This window comes from Mus pahari, chromosome 5, assembly GCF_900095145.1.
Source record: "Mus pahari chromosome 5, PAHARI_EIJ_v1.1, whole genome shotgun sequence".
Lineage (NCBI taxonomy): Eukaryota > Metazoa > Chordata > Mammalia > Rodentia > Muridae > Mus > Mus pahari.
In genome coordinates, this window is record NC_034594.1 from 123850798 (window position 1) to 123867865 (window position 17068).

At 38.6% G+C, this 17068-nt stretch overlaps 1 protein-coding gene across 1 annotated transcript in view; it reads right to left on the reverse strand.

The window, feature by feature from the left end:
• Positions 1 to 17068, reverse strand: part of Hmcn1 (hemicentin 1) — a 418463-nt gene that overhangs the window by 187347 nt on the left and 214048 nt on the right. The window contains exons 13-17 of the mRNA XM_021197369.1: positions 16263 to 16390; positions 14036 to 14149; positions 9242 to 9400; positions 1893 to 2087; positions 280 to 375 (exon numbers count right to left, since the gene is read on the reverse strand). Coding sequence (XP_021053028.1) covers positions 280 to 375; positions 1893 to 2087; positions 9242 to 9400; positions 14036 to 14149; positions 16263 to 16390 — 692 coding nt within the window. The remainder of the gene's footprint in view (positions 1 to 279; positions 376 to 1892; positions 2088 to 9241; positions 9401 to 14035; positions 14150 to 16262; positions 16391 to 17068) is intronic.

Consider the following 17068-nt stretch of genomic DNA (forward strand, 5'->3'; position numbering starts at 1 on the left):
TCGTGTGTGTGTGTGTGTGTGTGTGTGTGTGTGTGTGTGTGTGTGTGTGTGTTTAGGCTTCAACCTATTTAAACTGACCAATAATCAGATAGAAGATGAGGAGTCTGAGCAGGTGCTCTCTAAGTTATTTATAGTTGTAACACTGTATGAAATATAGCTTAGGAGCCCAAACCTCTACACCTGGCTGTAGAATCAATGGAAACGGTCACTGTAAAGGATGACATCACCTAAGAGTTCTGAGGTTCGAGGAGAATGTCACCTCTAGAAAGTTAATCTTACCGAGTCCTGTCACCGTTACTGTCGTCTGCGACTGTATTTTTCCAAACTGGTTCTCAGCTTCACAGACGTACGTTCCTTTATCACTTGTCCATAAATCTGGAAAGAAGAACGTGTTTATTCACTCAGGACCATCATAAGACTTTGACAAAGGACCAAGCACAGTGCTGAGATCGGGGCCAAAATCACATAAACACCGTTTTGACCATCCCCGTCTAGGGAAGGAGACAGAGAGCTCAGTCATCGCAGCCAGGTGACAAATTCTCTATGTCCGATCTATCGTATGCCAAGGAGTTGGAGATTCACAGCAGAGGTAATATCCCAACTGTAGTTTAAAGAGCACATGGATATAAAGTCTCACCATCATGACCGTGCAGTGTGAACTCAACAGAGGTGACATCAGTGAGCATGGAAAATGGAACAGAGAAAATCTGCCAGGCCTTAGCTGTCCCCAGAGAACCACTGGCAACTGAGGAAAGCTGGGGACAGGAGGGATCCCAGGGAAGAGCACACCCACTGGAAGGGGAAGGGAGAGATGTCATAATAAATTATATTCTCCAATATCGTCGAATAATATAAAGAACAACAGAAGATAGGAAGAGCAGTCTACTCATCGTGAACTGTAAATCAGAAGCACAGTTAGAAGAAAATCAGGTTCTATTTAAAGGGTAAGGAGCTACGTCACCTCAGGTACGCTTCTATTCTTTGTGCAGGAGATGGTTTAGTTGCCCAGTGATGGGAAGAATGTGTTTGCATTTAAGGAACAAGAAAGGAGAGAGAGAGATGGATGAGGCATGGAACAGATTTGTAGAGAAATAAAGTCTGGCAAGAATTTTGAAGGCGCCACTAGACTTTGTAGATTTGATGTATATTTATAATCAGGGAAGCCTAATTCTGCTTAAGGAGAAGACACACCTATTCATCCACTTAGAAAAGCTACTAGATGCCATATTCTACATGAAGATGTGGGGTCCTTGGTGAAGCTGTATAAGCATGCATGCATGGTGTCAAGACAAAGAATATTCACACATAAAACCACATTTTTAATGCAAATTGCTTTTCTTATTTATCTCTTTACTGTGTGTTGGCTATTGATATAATTTTTATTATGTAGATAAAACAAATGCATGGAATTGTTTTTCCAAGATTATGAAGAACATTATGGAAGATATGACGTTAACACAAGCATTGGGAATAGTTGGGGTAGGATTGGTCACAAGCTGGACGGCATTGTCAGGAGGCTGAAGCCTAAAGCCTTTAAAGTGTCGTCCGTGGCTCATAAGTAGCAAGAAAACCAAGATAAGATTTTTAAGTAAGGGAGTGATTTTAATTTTATAAATATTGTAGTCAAGCATGTCCAATTAAATAGCAAAATATGAACATCTATATTTGTGTATAATACAGCCTGGCATAGTGGCCCTCAAGAGGCTGAGACAAGAAAAGCAAGTGCCCAAAGCCCTTCTGGGATATCATACTGAGTCTTTGTTTAAAAGCAAGAAAAACAAAAAGCAAACTAAGTAAAAAAAAAAAAACAAAAAACAAAAAATACATATATTCAAATTTATATACATAAACACAAATACACAAACACACCCAACCCCCACACTTTAACTTACTTGAAATAAAGAGAGCTCCCGTTCTCAGCTGGCTGATGGAACTAACTGAAAAGGGTCTTGAGAAAACTGGCATGTTGTCCAGTCTCCGCCATTTGATCTTTGGTTCTGGATAACCCTGAACATAACAAGGCAATGTCACATTGGAGCCAATTTCCATGGACACATCAGAAGGTTCTTGTATAAAAACTGGAGGTGCTGGAAGAGACAAAAGAGAAAAATGTCACTGGCAGAGGATGTGGACATATTAAGAATAAATCTTATTAGGTCATCAACAGGTTGAATCTGAAAGAAAACATTATTCATAAAATATTGTAAATTTACCCTATAGCTACTCTCATATGACAGGCATGCATTTTTTTCATTATAAATTAACTCTTAAATAAACACTCATCTTTGCCTTATAGATATAGGTGATGTGAAGACCATCTTAGAGAGAACTATTACAGAAATTTTTTTCAATATGAGTATACTTTATAGTGCTCAAACCTTAAACAATCCTAAATAATCTGACTTTATAATGAAATATAATATTTCTGGTATTCAAAAAAAAATCTTGTTGGTTGGATTTCTAAATGAATTTAATTTGTACCAAAGAGTTTCAGCACTAATCCCCATCAGACATACTAACAATATTTATTACTGAAGTGTAAGCATGTTTGGTATTGTATTCTAGCTCAATTTTTAAGTCAGAGGAATGTAAGTATGAGAAGCAATCATGTAAATCATAATAACAGAACACGCTTGGTAAAGAGAAACTAGGAAGTTCTTAGCATCTTAAGGATAACGGAGACATGTAAAGAAATCTAGAGATTCACATCATTCCAGTAACTAGGAAGACCGAGATGAAGATCCAGAGGTCTATGATGGACACACTTCTCAAATATAACACAGGTCTCCAATATAAGGAGGATGCCGTTGGGAACCGCCCAGGGCTGAGGCTCTCTGAAGCTGATGAATAATGATGTTGGAGACATCAGATAAGAATAAATACATGGGATGCTATTGGATGTAGTGTGAGGAACCTACTCATATAAAGTTCTAAGAGATGGTATGCTGGAAGTCAAGCTAGGATCCTGGTAACCAAGGGCAACAGCTATTACATTCAGAGCGAAGGCTTTTGTCAAACAGTTTCAGTGGTTTCTAGTCTATGACCCCACTCTGGTTTTATAGATGAGGAAACAGAAACATAGTTGATTTGCTAGGTGTCAATGGAGTCATATGAGGAAGAAAAGATTAGAAGCTAGTTTCCACCTTGGGCTTGTCTCTACATGTTCTAATAGCTAGGCCTAGGCATACTGGTTAGCAGTCTCATTTTTAAAGAATGACGTAGACATCACTTCCTTCTCAGCCCACATCTGCAGATTGGATGTACAGCTGTCCTCCACCAGTGCTGGGGTTCTTTTTTTAGCCTGGAATAGACTGACTTTCACTCTGCAGCTTTGTGTCCATTGTTTCCTATACTACACAGAGCCTGGCCTGTGGCCAGTCAGCAGTCCTGGCTCTTCTCCGCAGCAGAGCCAACTTTTCTTGTTGTAGCTTATGTTATCACCTTTCCTGCAAGTGTAATGACTGTTGTTGAAATATTGACAACCCTTTAACCCAGTTTCCAAGGGACACCCCCCAATGGCATCATCTCTTATTGGCATGGTGACTTCCTTCTTTGAGATTTAAGACAATTCTCTCTACCAGACTCATGAAACTCTCCAAATAAAAACTATTACTTGATTATGCACTTCCTTGCTTTCCTAATAGTGTATGATTATGTTTATAACTATATATATGTTAAAGGATGTATATATGTACATCTTTTAACAACAGCTAACATATTACATGGTACATTGTATGTAGCTACTGGATACTAGTGAATGAATTATTGAGTTACCATTGAAAGCTATGGTAACAATTCAAATTTGTGTATATGTATAAGAAAGTGGTAGAGACACCTCACCACAGTACATTTGAACTTGCATTTTTGAAAGAAAAAAGAAAAATTTGAAATTTCAAAAGCCTTCTTACAAAATTTTAGATAAAAATTGAAAAAGATGCTTTTGAGAAGAGAATGTATTACCTCTGTTTAAATAGTTTTTCATAATTTGTATGTAGACATACAAATTCAACTTATAAAAATAACCAGTAGATATTTTAAATATAGTTCACAAAGTAACACATTTCTTGTTTATTTCATTTCTATAACTCAATTACTTCTTTCTAGAGTGAATGTAGTCAATTAATCTAAAACATGAAGCTTGATGGGGCATGTGATAACTCAAGAGGCAGAAAGAGCTCTGTGAGTTTAAGATCAGCCTGTTCGAATAGTTTCAGGCAAGACAGAGCTACAGAGTGAGAACCGGTCTCAATGATGATGATGATGATGATGATGATGATGATGATGAGGAGGAGGAGGAGGAGGAGGAGGAGGAGGAGGAGGAAGAGGAGAAGAATGTTGAGGAGGAGGAAGAGAAAGAGGATGATGATATTATAAAATATAAATATTTTCCTGAAAAGAGGGAAGCTAAGTCTAAAAGTGTCAAACTGTACTAGGCCCAGGTCTTAGGCAGAGGAATGTAGCAATGGACAAAAAAAAAAGAAAAAAAAATTAAAAACAGTAAAAGATTACAGAGAAGACTTGGTTATGGTGGTTATGAAATCCACCAACTCAAGGAAGAGAAACCTCCTTTTTATTAAAATGTTAAATTATAATTATCAATGAAAAGTGATACTCTAGCATGTTATGGAGAAAGTAATGGAGAAGGAGAATCTGGAGTCATAGCCAAAGAGCAAACTCAAGTTACACCCACAAACCTAATCAAGATGGGAGAAATCATGCATTGCAAGTAGATTCTAGAACAGCATCAGGCACCAGACATCAGATCAGGGAACATCCACACTGGGTCTCAAAACAAGAGGCAAATGAGAACAGCAGGCCTGCGAGAGCAGCCAAAACAATGCCCACCACAAACAAACTTCCAAAATGAAGCAGCTCCCAGCTGAGCCAAGAGGACTTAACCGCTTCCTCCTATTCACTGTGGCCAACACAGCCTCCAAGTGAGGTTCTGTGTGTGTGTGTGTGTGTGTGTGTGTGTGTGTGTGTGTGTGTGGTGTGTAGTGGGGGGCAGGGGGGGGACAGAGTGAGTCGTGATGAGATCACCGAATCAGAAGACCAGAAGAGCAGTGATGAGTGGTTGTCAGTACACAGTGGTGTTGCTTTGCTTTGTTTTGTTTTTTGAAGAGAGTGTGTGTGACTTAGAAGGGGTAATTCCCACAGGGTGATTTCAAAGGGCAGTTCCACTGTTATTGGTCTGTGATCTCAGGGAAGTCATTTCAGCCCTCTCCTGAGTTTAATTTCTCTGAACAAAGGAATATGTCATACTTTAAGTATGATCCATCTTTACTAATCATGGAACATAGAAAACTACCTAAATACTAATTGTATTAAACGTGAAAATTATAGTTAATTTATTAGGTCTTAGTCCTCTTAAAGAGTAACCTAAAATAATGATATTTGCATTTAGTTTAACTTTTGATGCAGCAAACAGTCTCCTACTATGTTTGATCCCTGTTGATTTCCTAAGCATCTGTGTAGCACATTGAGATGTGCATGGGCTAACACCATAGTACATTCTACTGTCTTCAGAGATAACTATGGCAACATAGACTCATTTTTTAAAAAAATATATAAAAGTCATAAACAAATTTGCCATTTTTCTCTAAACACTATTCTGAGTTATTTTCCTTGCCCCAACACAGTTAAATCTATATTCCCTCTGTGGCAACTCTTGCATTATGTCAGTCAGAGATTTTCTTTCCTAAAATGACTAGACACATTGCTTTGGTTCCACCAAACCACAAAACACAAAACCACAGTGTAAGACTCAAACCCTGTGTGGTGTGGAATGCTTAAAGAAAAATCCTGCCAGGCCAACTTTTTGTTTGATGTTTCCAATCCTCTCTTCTTCCAAATTACTTCACAATTCACTACCCCCTTTACAAGAGATGAAAAGCATTGGTAACTTTCCCTGGTGACCTGAAATGTCCATCACTTAAAGTCACACTAATGAGAAACAGAAAAAACGATGCTCACTACAAGAAGTTCAAATTCAAGAATGCTATCAAACAGCCCTTTTGTTGATTTTTTTTTTGTTCTAGTTTTGCTACTGTGAGGTAACAGCACCCCCCCCAAAACAATCCAAAAGTCCAAAGTGCCATATGACATGGATAAAAGCATGCTTTTGTTTTTAAGTCACGAGCAATTCAGAAATATGCCCAATCATTTTGGAACACAAATGAATAATTTTATTCACCACTAAGCTTAGTACTTAACTTGTTTCAAGTCCTTTCTTTAAAAAAAAAGTCAAATTGAAATAATGAATTTCATATTAAAAGACCAAAATCTAATCTTGAATTTCACTTTATGTATGCATTCCAATATGATGTTTGAGACTCAAAGAAAGAAAATAACCACTGCATACATGAAGATACATGTTGCATTTATCAGCCCCGTAGGTAATAGTTAACATGGTGGGTATATGTAAGAGATAATAATCTCATTTCATCTTTTCAATTCACCTGTAAAGTAGCCATTTATATCTATAAAATAAGGAAAGTCAGGGAGGCAACCCATTTTCTCTCAAGTGCCTATTCTTAACCATTATATTAATTCTGGAGAAAGTTTTGATCCATAATATGTCTTCTTTTAAACCTCATAATAAAAATCACAATCATCTCTACAACTGTAGTTTGTTGTAGAGGTGCCACCATATGTAACCGTGGTCCCCTGTGGGCAGGTCAGTCTAATGAAACCTTATGGGTTGCCCCCAGACTGATATAACGAAGAATATGGATATGTTAAGGTACAACAAAAGTGCCAATTCAATATTAAGCTTTCTCCCAACTGTTGGCAATGGTCAAAGTCACAGAAAGCAGATGACTTGATTCTGTTAATGGCTCATCCAGAGTAATTACTGGGATCAAAATGGAGAAGATTATTACATTAGATGAGCCATGAAGAATAAGGATCTTGAAGTCAAAGTTCAGGTCCAATTACAGAGTGAAGTATAGATAGAAATATTAGTTGGAAATTTTCCAAATCCAGCTATCATGGCTATCCTGTCTGTCCACTTAAGTGCACTTTCAATCACTTGGGTATATCTTTGTGGATGCTTCCAGGGAGACTTAATGGAAGGTGTAAGACCTGTCCTGAACATGCATGACACTATGAACTGAGGTCTCAGATTGAGTAATAAAGGACAAAGCAAGCTGGGTGCCACTACCCCTCTGTCACCACTTCCTAGCCACAGACTCTCTGAGGCCATCCTCCTCTTTCTTCTGCTGTGTCTCTTCTGCCATCATAGATGATGTATGTTCAGACTGGAAGCTAAGTGAACTCCTTCACCTTAAGGTGGTTTTAGTCTAGCATTTTTGTCTTAGTAATGAGAAAAGTCACTAACATATCACCATGAGACATCAAGAAGAGGTATCACTAGCCTTTATATGGTACATGGCTGGACAGTAGAGAGAATCTAGAAAATACGGAAACCAAAAGCAAAATAATTAAGAAGGAAACAGTTGGTAAGCAAAGAAGTATGTATGTGATTCTCAGACTTTCTAACCCTCGAAGTGGATCATTATCCAGGCCACTTCTCTGTCCCTGTAGAGCCAGAACATGCAAAAGAATGTTATGTAAACATAAAATAACTCTGTGGGAATCAGTGAGAAACAGAATGGAAGGTGCTAGGAATTGAAATTTTACCCTTATTGTGTTTCTTAAAAACAAGATTTCTGGATCTAATGGGCTTCCTCACTTGAAAGCCTTACATTTCCAAAATCATTACTGTATTTCAAAGTCATCCAGAAGAATCAGAGACCCCATCTCCATCCAATAATCCCAAACTTATTTCCAAGGCATTTATCTGAAGAATAACAGAGTTCATTAAAACACCACCCTAGACATCTTGCAGCACACTGGACAGAGTCTATAGTAATCTTTGTGCCACTTCCAAACTTCTATATTAAAATTTTAGCAGGAATGAATAGTGTTCAACAGACAGCCAAGGGCAAGGGACCAGGATCATAACAGGTTCCAGGGAGGGAAAAAAATTTGTTTCCATGAAACAAAATATCTAGCACATGGGGCCGTAATTTTCACTTAAAGGCTTAAGAATATAGAATCAAATTGGTTTGTAAAAGATTAGTTTTCCTTGATCTTGCTTAAAAAAGCAGTTTTGAGCATGGCAAAAAAAAAAAAAATTGTACATAACATACAGAAAAGAAAACACAATTTAGTGACATTCCATACTTTACAAGTCTAAAGAAATGTAAATATTTAACTATCAGTTAAAATTAATCTGCCACATTCTTTTCCATGAAAAACAAGTTCTGTTTTATTTCTCGTTTTACAATACTGTGTAGAGAATTTTTGTTTTGTTTTGCATTATTTTCGAAAGAGACGTGACGTAGTGGGTGAAGTAAGATCCAGCTTTCCTGAGAACACAAATGCAGTTGTCAGTGACACACTTCACCTTCTCCTGGTGACTGGACTCATTTGTAGTGAGTACTTTAGCTCATACACTGGGGAGTAACTTTCGGTGGATTTTTGAAACTAAACCAACAGCACCATCTGATACCTTTCTGCCACCAACATCTCCGGATTATGGTCTAGGGCCAAACTCTACTTTCTGGCCTCCAAATGTTAATAATCGGTAATCTGATGACCCAATAGATGGCCACTGACAGGAAAAGGGCAGTAGATGACGCATCAGTGATGCCTACAGTCTCTGAGGTCAGATAACTTGCAATCAAATGCACAGGACCTGCCCCTCCCAGCTGCCCCTCTGCAACCCTCATGAAATGGTTCATCTTTTATGAGTTTAGTGTACCTAAGTTTGTATTGGACATAATCATTGCATCTCCTTTTGTGTGTGTACCAGAGGAGGGGGTGTTTGAGAATGTAATGCAGCATTCTCAACCTGTGGGTCAGGGACATTGGAAAACACATATTTCTGAGTCACCACTCAGTAGCAAAATTACAGTTATGAAGTAGCAACAAAAATAATTTCATGGTTGGGTGTCACCACAAATGAGGAACTGTATTAATATTTGAATAAGGGTCAAAGCCTTAGGAAGGTTGAGAACCACTGGCTTAATGGGGTAAACCAGGCAACATCCTTGTTACACCAGAAGCTCCTAGGAATTGCTAGCCACAGTTATGAAGCTGGTCACCTGAAATGTCCATGCTAGATTTTGCCATTTTGACAAATATTTCTGCCGAGTTGTATCAGAGTTGATAGGCATGTAAAAATAACAATTCAGTTTCAGGAAAAAAAATGTGACCAGTGGACATGAAAGCTTACAGCCTACATCCAGAGTTAGTCTGCCTGTTGCTCTTCCAGCTTCGTTGATGGCTACACAGGTATAGTCACCAGCATCCAGATCTTGTGTTTCTTGAATCTTCAAAAGTCCCATTAGAGGGTCAATACTGAGGAATGTTGAGGGCCTCAACTCGAGATCTCCTAAGTCAAAACAAGAGAAAGCACATTAAAGACTAAAAAAATGAACATGATTCATGCTGCCACTGATAGGATTTTGAAACTTCTGAATAAGGATGATTACAATGTTTCAAATTCAAATTGTTTCTTGGACAACACAGACACTCTACTTTATATGGTCTAAAACCTGGTCCTGTAATGGACTGTAAACAGCTGCACCTTCCATCTCTCTGTATCCCAGTAAGAATGAGAGCCCTCAGAGGGTGCATGGGGAGCCGGACAGGCTGGAAACAAGAATAGTAAAAGAGGAGCTAGGAAGGGGTAAGATGACGAGAGGCTTCTACTGTCTTTGTGGCACGAGCCATTTAAGTGACCCTGGGAGTGCCTCTCTTCATTGAATGGTGTCAGTTCTAGTTTGCCCTGTGATAAGTCTAAACTGGCTGATACATGTTTATGAATAGCTGAGAGGAGGGCTGGTTGGAACAGGAAGGGGAAAGCTTGCTGGAAAATAGGAAGAGTAGTTTATATTAATCTTTTAGGTTACCGCAACTAATTTCATAATTCATAATTTCATTCATGAAAACTTTGACTTTGGAGTGATGGAGTATCTGGAGGAATCAGATAAAGATTTCAATGAAAGGGAGGGGTGGACCAAGAAAGACTAGTTACATCTGGATTGCCTCCATTCGCTGCAAGTCCCAACAGAGCTTCAGGTCCTCCAAGAACCACTTATTATCAAAGGAGATAACACTTCAAACAGTCATAAGGAAGATTTTTTTTTCATACATCTCCTGAGCTCTCAAAAGGTCTCCCAATCAAAAGATGAAATTAACTACAATGACCAGCAGATTAAAAAGGCACATAGTGTGGGATATGTAATTCCATTTAGTGCATTTTTTTCCACTTGCTGTACGAAGAATGATACAAAGTGTTAGGAGGCTTTGAAAATCTTCCCAGGAAGTTAGACAGTCCTTGCTCTTAGAGTTTGATGCCATTCCCCAAATCTGAAAGGTACTTTCTAAAATGTCACATTTTATATTTTACACAGGGTACCTTAGTCATGTACCCTGGAACTGAGGATCACCTGTGCAACTACTTGCTTCAAACAGGCAAAACAAACAAACAAACAAACAAAGAAAAAACCTGAGTGTTAGTAGCTCTCTAAGAGAATGTTGCAAACAGAACCAACCAATGCGATTTAGCAAAATGTAGACAATTCTCTTGTTTATATAATTTTCTGGAAAAATGGATGTTTAAGGATCTCTAAATTTGGAAACAATTCCATAAGTAAGTGCTGATGTCCCAAAGATAGTGTTTTCCAGTGTTCCAATGTCAAACCAATCAGCAGCCTCGTGATTGATACTGCATACTCCACGCACACATGAGACAGGCAGCAAAAGCTTTGTCTAAGTGCCTCTGGGAAAGTTTAATAAACAAAGGCAGGTGATGTTGACCTGACTTTCCCTCCTAACACAGGAGGATACAGAGTGACCTTGCTGTTCCTCAAGTCTCAGGACGTTTGAACTAAGACGCATTTAGAATTTGGTAATTGACATCTCACTTTTAGCTCTCTGGCACATATCAGAAGACACCATCTGTGTCAGGAGATGAAATAAAGACCTTTGGCGAGTAGCTTTTGTTCCAAATCAAGACTGAAGGAACGGTAGTCACAAAGCACAGAAGGTACTGGAAAGCACAAGCTCTGTCCAGTTTGTATTCTGATCACACTTTTGGTAGTCTTCTATTCTTTATTTCTAATGAAAATTATTCATCAAATTATTGAGGTGCCAGAGAAGTATAAGCCTTCTCAGATGGAGTTGGGTTGGAGATTATTTAGCTTCAGCATTAAAAACAGATAATGATCTTTCCAGATCTGTTTTAGGATTTAATAATCATTACTACTGAGGAAGGGCCTCATTTTCCCATCATCTGACTCAATTCTGGACTCTGTGGATTGAAAGTTTAACCCCAGAGCTTTTCAAATAGTTAATGATAATAAACTTGCTATCAGAAACTTTGTCTCAAGGGCCCTCTGGTGTCCTCTTAAAAAAATGACTGAGGATGGTTTTAATCCAAGAGCTGGGGGGACAGAGGCAGGAAGACCTCTGTGAGTTCAAGGCCAGCCTGGTCTATAGAGAGGTTTTTAAGACAGCTAGACCATATGGAGAAACACTATCTCAAGAAATCAATCAATCAATACCCAGTGAGTATTTTTATTTGTATGGGTTATATTTATTTGTATTCAATAGGTCAGAAATCAAATTGGAAAGTTCAAAAGTAAATCATAACTTATGTAAAACTCATTATATATTTTCATAACAAATATATTTTATAAAAATAATATTTTCCAAACCAGAAAATACTTATTGAGAAAAGTGGCATTGTTTTACATTTTTGTAACTTTCCATGGTGTCTAATAGAAGACAGCTGAGTGTCCATACTTGCCTCTGCCTTTTCTTTATTGGATACCATACATCATGTAGTCTCCAGAAACTCCACTACTAACTCAGAAGACAAAGAAAGTAAAAGGCCAAATATCTCAGCATTATTATGAAAATAATATGGAGCATGTGGATCCCTTCAAAGAATAGTAAGGCATCCCTGGAGATTTCAAACTACATTTAAGTACCATCAATCCCAATAAATAAATCCAATTTTATTTTTTACCACAAATGTCCTTTCCATAAAAATTTAATGGTGCCTCTGATTTTTCCCTTAAAACCACTCTAAACTGTTTATTTCTAGCAATTAAAGACCTATACCCTTGGAGGCACTTTGCCTCACGGGATATCTTTTCTCCAATAGATTGAAATATGCATATGCATATACACATGTATATATATATATATACACACACACCACACAGAAAGACAGCATACACACACACACACACACACACACACACACACACATACATACACACAAAACACTAATTTAGTCAAAAACATAATTGCCTAAAACAAGTTATTCTGAGGTTAAGGCAGGAACTCTTCTCTACTCCTATGATTTCTACGAGATCATATTTCCTGACTTCCCCTAAGACACCTGAGCCTACCTGCCTCCAACTCAGTCTACATGAGGAAGGCTTCAGCTTCTAGTTTTCTCTTGCCGATGCTGACTGCCCGTGACTGTTGTTATTAAGCATTGGATTGTATCTAACCATATGATGTATCAATCCCTCATGCCCTTGGGGATTGAAATCCATTGGGATATTATTGATGAAACTCACTGAGTTGCAGTATTTATGGTGGAGAGAAGAAACAAGTGAATTCCAGAATGTTCCACGTGGTGGCTGCATGGTTCCCTTGCCCCTCCTTAGCTGTTTGAGGGTCAGAGATTGATGTGAGGGCTAAGCTTTTCAGATAAGTAGCCTACTTTGTGAACAAGACTTTCCGTGTGAATTACACAAGGAGTCACCCATAACTTTCTGAAGTGTTACTGTCTTCATTAACTACCAAGTCACACTAACATTGACTTTCTATTTAACTGCTAACTGAATTTGAAGTTGTATATTTATCAAACTGGAAATTCAAAGATTTGATCATTTCCAATAAGTAAAATCAGTTTACAGTCACTAAAATAAATCTCATCAAGAAACAAAACCAGAATATATTTTTTAATTAGTATTAAGGACAACAGATCCACTAAAAAGCTCTGAGCATTTTGAAAAGCACAGAAATGGCATTACCCCTTAGTTTCTCTCCTTACTTTTGATTTATAGTATTTAAAAATATTTTTTACATAAAGCCTTTGTCTTTTCACCTCATGTTCCCTAAGTTTGAACCCAATGTGAATTCATAATTTTGTGATAATGACATCAATCTGTTGCTATGGGAATGTCTATGATTTAACAAACAGAATCATAACAACAGCGCTTTGTGCTACTTAGCATTTTTCATCTGAAGATTTAAAAAAAATAAAGTATTTTTGCAAACAGCATCTCGATAATCCTAGCAACCTCCCTTCTAGAATGCCTACAGCATTTTCTTTGCTTTTATCATCAAGAGCTGAGAGGGAAGCAGAAGCTGGGATTTGTACACAGATGCCAATTATCAGCGTCTATGCCTGGACCAAGCTTCAGAGAGGCCCAATAGAGCACTGCTAGGTTTGTGTTATAGCATCACGGGTATCATCTCTACATTCAAATGCAGCTGCCTGTTCTATAACTGATGGGAGGGAGTATATTGAAACTGACCAAGACATACACTTATCCATCATTTCTTGGAGCCTCCATGGGCATCTGCCGTTGAGCCACATACAGAAGGCATCCTAGAGGATCTTGCATGTTAACAGTGTGAACACTCATCTCTAAGAAAAGTGAACTAAAACCAGGGAAGATATTTTAAACGTCAACTGAATATTCTTGGACAGTTTTCTACAGGAAATAGTCCTAAACTAACAAAGAGAATGTTCAGCCGGCTTAGTGAGGCAGACTTCTCCTGCTTTGATTTCATGGTCCTGTAATCCATACCAGATGTCAAATCCTGAAATTCAGAGCACAGAATTTTGAACTATTGTCTCCAGTGAGATCATAAACACATTTTATAGGCCTGCTAAGTCACACATCAAAATAAATTTTTAACAAATCTTTTTTTTTTTTTTCAGAAAAAAAGAAAACAAGGAAAACGAGCCAAACATCAATATACTTAAGATATGTACCTTTGAACCACTTTACTTGAGGTGGAGGAATCCCAGAAGGTTTACATTCCATAACTGTTGTATCCCCAAGGGCCACCAAGAGCTCACTCTGCTCTGCCACCAACTTTGGGGCTTCTGAAAAACACAGAGATGCAGGCAGTCAAGATCTATGTGGACTTGGTTTGCTGAATGAATCAGTAAACATGACCCCAGCATTATGTTCCCGCTTACATTTGTGACCAGAAAGACACTCTCATACTATGTATGTGCACAGGTGCATAAGATGAAAAAGATGAATGTTGAGGTCAAAACAAGGATGTTAGATAAAAATAATGACAAAAGCATAAAATAATTACGAGGTTGTTTTAACAAACCTCAAAGAAAACAAAGGTACAAAGTATAGGGGCATAATTGATGAAACAGAAGTCCGCTAGGAGAACGGGCTCAGACAAATAGATCCAATAGCCTAAACACTATAAGAACAGAAGAGAGGCATGATGAAAATAAAACTGGGATTGAAAGAGGGGTAGTGTTTAGGTCCTCAGATAACAATCAAAGTCGGGCTACAATCATATTTTGTATCCTGTATCCTGTAATTAATTGCTTTCCACTATTTTCTCTGTTTTCTCCTGCCATGCTGATCATGGCTGCCCGTTCCTGTCTTCAAGTTATTTCCTTTTGTTTATGTCTATGTTTTTCTTACTGCTTTCTGCTTTACCCTGGGCTCCCTCACACACTTTCTCTTTCCTAAATGGTTCAAGACCTTCCTAACTTCATCTGAGGTTGTTTCAAGCAACCATGGAAGATCACATCATTTCCCAGCTTTTAAAAAACCCTCCCACAGGGCCTGCTGCCTTCGAAGGATTTGGCTTTCTGAGCCCATAAATGGTTGCCCTTTTCAACTTCACCTGCAGTAAGCTTGCAGGCTTATCACCAGGTACAGAGCTCCAGTTGGGAGCCCAAAACACAGAGCCCTTTCATTCATTGTCCTGCTTTTGCTTTTGGTTATCTTCCCCAAACTCCCCTCTGCCACAGTGGCTCCTTAAATTCCACTCATTCTTTCAGACTTAACTTAAATCCTCTCTCCTTTGGGAACTCTGATATTCTTCAGTCAGAATCCATCCTACTCCTGAGGACACTGCCCCCCCACCCCCAAGCCCTGCACAGTATGTGTCAGTGCTTTGCTTTATAGCTTTACATGTCCACTCCCATTTTTGCGAGCCCTTAAAAAGTTAAGGACTAGTGTGGCATGCATTTTGATTGTTTTTGTTTCAAAGCTCAGTCTCCAGCAGAGTGTTTGGCATGCTGGGGCGGGGGGGGGGGTAGGGGGCGGAGTTGCACAGGCAAAGAAATGTGCTGCATATTTTGGCTTCTCTGTGAATAACTCGAAATTTACTTCTGCCATGCAGAATCTTGTTCTCATCACTGCGTCCACATCTTCTTCCTCCGCTACCTCTCTACCAGTTTTCAATGGACATTTTTAATCCAGTCATTTCTGACTCGGAGCCCGCATTCCCTTAAATAATTACTCTCCATGCACCTGTCTTCTGGTCACTTTTCTCAGGCTCTTAGGACATGATGACTTTTCATCCCTGTACCATTTTATGCCAACTCATTCTCTATTCCTCTTGTGGCTTTTCTAAACTTGCCTCCGCAGCCTCCGACGCTGATAGCCTCAATGTGTTACCATGCTTGGTGTCAAATGGAAATGGGGGAAAAGGTATATTTTTCCAAATAAATTACTCACAATTTGCAACCCGACACTGGGCACATCATGATATTTTCAACCACTATTAGAAAGTTCAATTAAACACAGATATCCCTTGAAATAATAACACTGCATATATATATTAATAATTTTGCTTTATATTTGGAAGAGGAAATGGTAGAAATGGTAGATAAAATATGAAAACAATATGAAACACAATTTTGATTATAAGTTGATAGGTGAGGTAAGGATAGACATAGAACATTTTATTTTGAAGTTGAAATGTTACTGAAAATAAGCCGCAGTAGGGTATAACTCCATGGACAGTCTAGAAGTCTTTCACAAGCTGGAAACTTCCTTGATTTCTGCTGACAAATATTTCCTCACTCATGAACAATCTTTGCACTAATCAATAAGTAGAATTAATTAACAATTACAATACTGGGTACAGTTTGTCTCTAACATTACTGATCTGGGAGTCCCACTGCTTACAATAATATTCCCCCAATTTCCATTGCCTTGGGATCTACTGATGCTCACCTATGTATCTGAGAGTGGACGTTTGCTTATCTGTTCCAGCTGCGTTGCTTGCCAGGCAACCGTAGGTCCCTGCATCTTTGGGAGCTGCATTCTTGATAAATAAGGTACCTTCTGAGGTCATCCTGTATCTTTGGATTTAAAAAAAAAAAAGTAAAATCAAAAACACTGCAATACTAGCATTGTGTTATAGTATCAAGACCTCCTGATTCTGTGCCCAGTTGCTCTGATAAAATACCTTGACACAAAGCAATACGGGAAGACAGGGCTTATTTGGTGTACAATTCCAGGTTATCTTTCACCACCATGGGGAAGACAGGTAGGGACTTGAAGTAGCTTTTCCCATCACAATGACAGTCAAAAGCAGGGACAATCAGCTGATTCTAGATTGTGTTGACAAAACTATCAAGGATATCCTGGATCCAGAATTGGCCTTACGTCAGAGACTGCTATAGGGGCCTTCTATTTATTAAAACTTTCAATCTTCCCAATAACCAAATGGGCCAGATCATGTGAATGTCTTTGTTCTACAAGTGTGTACAGAGGTCACAGCACTTGCTCAAAATCAGTTACCGAATGGAAGGAAATACTGAATTCTATACACAGGTAGACTTGGCTCCTATGGTGAGCTGCTCAGGAAAGGGTCCATCAGCATGGGAACCTGAGAGAAGCAGTTTGATATCACCCACAGACTCTGTGATAACTCTGAGAATAGAATCTGGCTCAGCTTGCTGGAGCAAATCTAAGCCTCGGCCTCAGGCCAAATCAGGAGTCTTGGCAGACTGAGGGCCAGAAGCCTTGAGGTTTCT